This window comes from Camelus ferus, chromosome 10 (genome assembly GCF_009834535.1).
Source record: "Camelus ferus isolate YT-003-E chromosome 10, BCGSAC_Cfer_1.0, whole genome shotgun sequence".
NCBI classification, from domain to species: Eukaryota; Metazoa; Chordata; class Mammalia; order Artiodactyla; family Camelidae; genus Camelus; species Camelus ferus.
Window position 1 is genome coordinate 31,695,556 of NC_045705.1, and position 5,987 is coordinate 31,701,542.

Genomic DNA, 5,987 nt, shown 5'->3' on the forward strand with positions numbered 1-5,987 from the left:
TTGATAAACACAGTAATAAGCATAAATCTCAAATGCATGATACTACTAATATCAAGAAGCCAGATTGAAAAGATTAGATACTGGACATGATCTTACATAAAGAAGACATAATAAATTACACCAAAAATTGTTAGAACTAATAAACAAATTCAGCCAAGTTATAAGATACAAAAACATTTCCTTCACTGTGGTAATCATTTCACAGTGTATATGCATATAAAATCATCACATCATACACCTGAAATATATAGAACTTTAAGTTGTTAACTATACCTCAATAAAGCTGAGAGAACAATATTACATACTATATGATTCAATTTATATAACATTCTGGAAAAAGACAAAACTCTAGAATTGGAAATGGATCCGTGTTTTCCAGGACTTGGAAATGAAGGCAGAAGGAGATTACAAAGGGTCATGGGGAAATACTTTTGGTAATGAAACATTCTGCATATTGATTGTGATAATGATTGCACAACTTATGTATTTATCAAAACTTGTAGAACTTAGATTGAAAAGGATGAATGGTATACTGTGAAAATTGTGTCTTATTTTAAAATTTTTTAAAATGTCCAACATTGAAGGACAGATACTTAGAAAATGTAATAGAAGATAAGATCCTATTAAAATAGCAGCATAAAAAATTCAGAAAGACTAAACTATTTATACTGGAAACAGACTAGATATTATTACCATAAAAGAGGACTTAAGACCTACCAGTTTGTGAATAAGAATTCTCTAAAGATGCAAATTCTTCCTCAATCAAATCTTATTTAAAATACGACTAACTAAACATAGTTTTTACCAGACTAGCTTGTTGAAACTTAACTTCAAAGCATAAATATATAAGAATAGTAGTAATCCTGATAAGGAATAGTAATGAAGGAATCCTAGACCGATAAGGTATCAAAGTGTATTTTAAATCAAATGTAATTACATCCTGTGTTACATGGAACATGAACAAAGAGATCAATGGAAGATAGGAGGCTTGAATTGGAGTAATGCATACCAAATTTTAGAATGCATAGTTGGGATAGCAAAAACATGGGGAAAAATAATCATGAATTGATAGGAATGTCAATCCAGAAAAATAATTAAAATGTAATATCTACTTATTTACAAAAAAATTAAGTGTAGCTTTTTAAAAAACTTGAATATAAAATAACAAAAAGACTTAAGAATTAAATGTGAAAGATTGTGGAAGAATATTTTGGTAACATTTGAATAGGAAAATTCTAAGCAAGACATAGAAGCTATCAAATATGGATATATTTGATTATGTAAAAGTTAAAGTATTTTGACATGGCCAAAAATATTCTGCACAGTATAAAAACAAGAAAAATTAATCACAAGCTGGAAAAGTAATAATTCTACCTACATAGTAAATTGGATAATTTCTTTATTATTATAATTAAATTATCAAAATGAATATGAAAAAGATCAGCAATCAAATAAAACACATAAAATCTATTAATAGGCAATTCATGAAAGAGGAAAATACAAGTAATTTAAAACACTTGAATAAATGCTCAAATTCAATTATATTCATTTGTAATTAAAGTATACAAATGAAACACAATTTCTTTCATCAGACTGTCAAACACCACAAATGTTTATCAAGCACTGGTTGTTCAGAATGTCATAAAAAGGTATTCTCTAGAATTAGGAAAGTAGTGAATTTGGTACAAACTCATGGATGGCATTTTGTCAATAACTATGAACACCAACATTTTAAATACATAAACCAATTGACTCACAATTCCACCGCTGGAAATTCAAACTTAGAAAATTTCAAAAAGACATCATTGCAGAATTATTTGTCATAAAAGACTGCGGAAAAGATGAAGAGGACTGGATTCATCGGTGTTAGTGATCTTTATAAAGAAGTTAAGCAGTTTGAGGAAACAGAATGAGTTAGATCTATAGACTGGTATATGAAGACATTCGGGAGGCTGAGTAGTAAATAGCAAAATTTATACACAGAGACATTGTAAACACATATGAAAAAATACACTTATTTTTGCAAATATTATTATTGGAAGAATCTTAGAGGATAGTGACTGCATCTGGAAAAACTGGAAGACTATTTTGGGATGGGTAGGAGGTTTATTCCAAGTTATTCCATTTTGCACAGATTCTATTTTTAGTATGTATTATTATTGTTATCTATTACCTTTCAATTTTTAATTTAAAAATGAGATATTACACTAAAATTTTATATTGAATAAAAAGAATAATCTGTATAACATTAAACATTCTAAATTTAAAATAAAAAGAATGAAGATAAAAGACAAGAATCTGAGTAACATAAAACTAAGAATGAGAAAGAATTAAAAATAAATACAGCAATTAAGTAAAAATTAATGAAACTCTATAAAATTGCACTGACTACTTTATTACATATTATTTACTGACTCCCTACTGTAAATGCATTCCAAACTTCTAGGTGCACTGGTAAACCAGACATTACAGAGTTTATATTTTAGCAGGAAAGCTAGTATTAATAGCAGAAAGATACAGTTCATTTTGAATTACAATTATCACAATATCTTCAGAGAAAAGGAAAGTTTGCATCAGATTTATGAAGACTTTCATATTCCAAGGAGATTGGTCCTAGGGCTAAATTACTTCTTTCATGATGGATAATGCACTTATTTATTACTTAATCTCACTTTTTTCTCCAGAGCTTCTTCATAGCACTAGTCATCTCAGAATTTCTTAGACTGTAGATAAATGGGTTCAGCATGGTGCTTATGACTGTACAAAACACACTCAATGATTTGTCAATAGAGAAGGTCTTAGCAGGTCTTGCATACATGAAAATACAAGGGACAAAGAAGCAGAGAACCACAGTGATGTGGGAAACACTGGTCTGGAGGGCTTTCTGCCTCCCTTCCTGACTCAGGTTCTTTAGAGAGTGCAAGATGACTACATAAGAGATGAGTAAGAGCAGGAAAAAAATACTGCACATCAGTCCTCCATTGACCACCACTAAGATGCCAGTGACATAGGTGTCAGTACAGACAAGTTTCAACAAGGGGAACATGTCACAGATAAAGTGATCGATGACATTGGGGCCACAGAATGGGAGCCCATAAATAGTGCTAACTTGTATAGTTGAGTGCAGAAAACCTCCAGCCCAGGACACCACCAGCAGCACAACACATACCCTTTGCCTCATGATAACCAAATAATGCAAGGGCTTACAGATGGCCACATAGCGGTCATAGGCCATCACCAACAGAAGAACAATCTCTGACCCACCAAAAAAGTGCTCAGTAAAAAGCTGAGTCATGCAAGATTCAAAGGATATGGTGTTTTCCCCAAAGAATAAGTCTGAAATCAATCTGGGGGAAATAGAAGAGGAATAAATTAAATCTATAAAAGATAAGCTGGCAAGAAAAAAGTACATTGGTGAGTTGAGGGTCTTACTGACAGTAATTGTCACGACAATGAGCAGGTTGCCGATCACAGTCAAAATGTAGGAGAGAAAGAACATAACAAAAAGGACTTTCTGCTCCTTTGGATTCTGTGTGAGGCCCAGGAGGATGAAATAAGTTACATTGTTCCTTGGTTCCATCTAGTCTGTACAGCAGCTGACTCACATATTAGAAACAGTTTACCTACAAAACAAGGGGGAACATTTGAATGAATTATAAGTTTAATCTTTTTATCTATTCAATTAAAAGAATGTGTATGGAGTGTATGTTCATGTCCAATATGCCATTGACATTGTGAGTACCAAGTTGAATAAGGCATCGTTCCCTACCCTCAGTGATGTGATTCATGACAAGGGATCAAACAATTCGAGACCTAGGTAATAAGTACCATTAAAAGGATATTCACACAATGCTAAGAGTGTAGGAATATGTCAGTTAAACTGGAATCAGAGAAGGCTTCCTATCAGAAGCAATGATTTAGCTGCGTTTTGTTTTTTTTTTAAGTGAAAGAACAAGAAAAGATGGGAAAGGAATTTCATGAAAAGGTACACGACATAAAGTCACAAAAGTGTAATAGTTGAGACTCACTTAAGGTGATTTACATTATCAATGTGAGTAGATCAAACCATAAATAGATGTTCTCTGTCCTTAATTGTGTCAAACCTCAGTGATACTTCTTTAGGGTCTCTAGGTGGGTATTTCTCTTTTCCTGAACAATAAATACTGCAGAAGTCCAATTTTCTTACTCATCTACTTCATGACCATAGCGGGCAACCTGCTTATCATGGTGACCATCGTGGCCAGCCGGTCCCTGGGTTCCCCCATGTACTTTTTTCTGGCTTATTTATCATTTATAGATACTGTCTATTCTACTGCCATTGCTCCCAAAATGATCACCGACTTGCTTCATTAGAAAAAGACTATTTCCTTCCAGGCTTGTATGACTCAAGTCTTTATAGATCATCTGTTTGCTGGTGTTGAAGTCATTCTTCTGGTGGTGATGGCCTATGACCGATACATAGCCATCTGTAAGCCTCTTCATTATTTGGCCATCATGAGTCGGCGGGTATGTGTTCTCATGCTGCTGGTGGCCTGGATGGAGGCTTCCTGCACTCATTGGTTCAATTTCTCTTCATTCATCAGCTCCCCTTCTGTGGCCCCAATGTCATTGACAACCTCCTGTGTGACATGTACCCCTTAATGAAACTTGCTTGCACCAACACCCACCTCATCGGACTCTCCATGATGGCTAATGGAGGGGCAACCTGCACTGTTGTCTTCTTCATTCTCTTAGTTTCCTGTGGGGTCATATTACACTCCCTTAAGATGCATGGTGCGGGAGGAAATCACAAAGCCTTCTACACCTGTGCATCGCATATGACGGTGGTCATTTTATTCTTTGTTCCTTGTATCTTCTTGTATGCAAGGCCTAGTTCTACCCTTCCCAAGGATAAATTCATGACTGTGGTTTTAACTTTCTTAAGTCCCATGTGGAACCCCTTAGTCTACACCCTGAGAAATGAAGAAATGAAGAATGCTATGAGGAAACTTTGGAGTAAAAATGTGACCTTAGCAGGAAGAGGGCTGTACCCTTTATGTAGGACATGATGTTCATTCTATTACAGAATCAATAAATGCTTTCATTATCAATGATTGCACTTAAAAAATCATTTCCTTTGGGTTATGTAGACTACTTATTGCTGAAACAGCTATAAAATCAATCTTTAAGTGAAATAGTATATAGTCCTTAGAGACCAAATGAATTGCATAGGTTTAATCTCTTGTAATATAATCTCTTATATAAGTAATCATACCGTATTTTTTTTCTGGTTGTTAATATATTGCTCATTAAAAAAATAGACTTTATTCTTTTAGAGCAGTTTCAGGTTCATAACAGAATTGAGCAGAAAATATAGAGAGTTCACATATAGCCTTCTCCAGGCACACATATATACTCCCCTACCCTCAACATCCCTCATCAGTGTGGCATATTTGGTACAATCAATAATCATACTGTATTAAGATTCTTTAGTGACAAAAGTTTTTTGGTTTTACTTCAACTTATTTTTCTGGAGCAATCACTGTCCTGGTACAGAAAAATATGACCTAATAGAACTTGTTCCATTTTTATCAAAGAGAATGAAATTTTAAAATTAAAAATTCTTATGGCTAAAAAATTTTAATCTAAAAATAAATGTCCTGGTCAAATTAAGTAATTTAAAATTACACAGCACATGATTACAGCTGAGGATAAATCCATAAGAAATAAACTTTGTTAAATTTATACTGTGATGGTAGCATATAGTTGATTTTGTGCATTCTGACACAGTTTAGGCTGAAAAATTAAATTATTCAACCCAGTTCTTTGCATCTGGATCAACTGGCCTCCACCAATTGTTGAAATACATACTTAAGTCGTTCATATCACATATAGCTCCAGAGTCTGCCTACATTAAATTAAACTTTCTGAGTTCAGGATTTCCTATTTAAATGCAACAAATGTTTAACATTTGGGGTACACATGATCTTGTTGTACACAAGGAATGC

The 5,987-nt window shown here is 33.6% G+C and overlaps 2 protein-coding genes across 2 annotated transcripts; one reads left to right on the forward strand and one right to left on the reverse strand.

The window, feature by feature from the left end:
• Positions 1–2,589: 2,589 nt before the first annotated feature.
• LOC102521222 (olfactory receptor 4A47) lies at positions 2,590–3,580 on the reverse strand. Its single transcript, XM_006194342.2, has one exon. It carries the CDS (start codon positions 3,578–3,580, stop codon positions 2,669–2,671), a length of 912 nt encoding a protein of 303 aa, XP_006194404.2. The 3' UTR covers positions 2,590–2,668.
• A 500-nt stretch (positions 3,581–4,080) lies between these two features.
• Positions 4,081–5,048, forward strand: LOC102521378 (olfactory receptor 4A15). Its single transcript, XM_006193865.2, is given in 2 exon segments — positions 4,081–4,534; positions 4,537–5,048. Coding segments are annotated over 2 exon segments (849 nt in total). The 5' UTR covers positions 4,081–4,197.
• The last annotated feature ends 939 nt before the right edge of the window (positions 5,049–5,987 follow it).

Excerpts from the sequence above, each read along its gene's own strand:
- LOC102521222 (XM_006194342.2), bottom strand. The coding sequence starts at position 3,580 with ATGGAACCAAGGAACAATGTAACTTATTTCATCCTCCTGGGCCTCACA.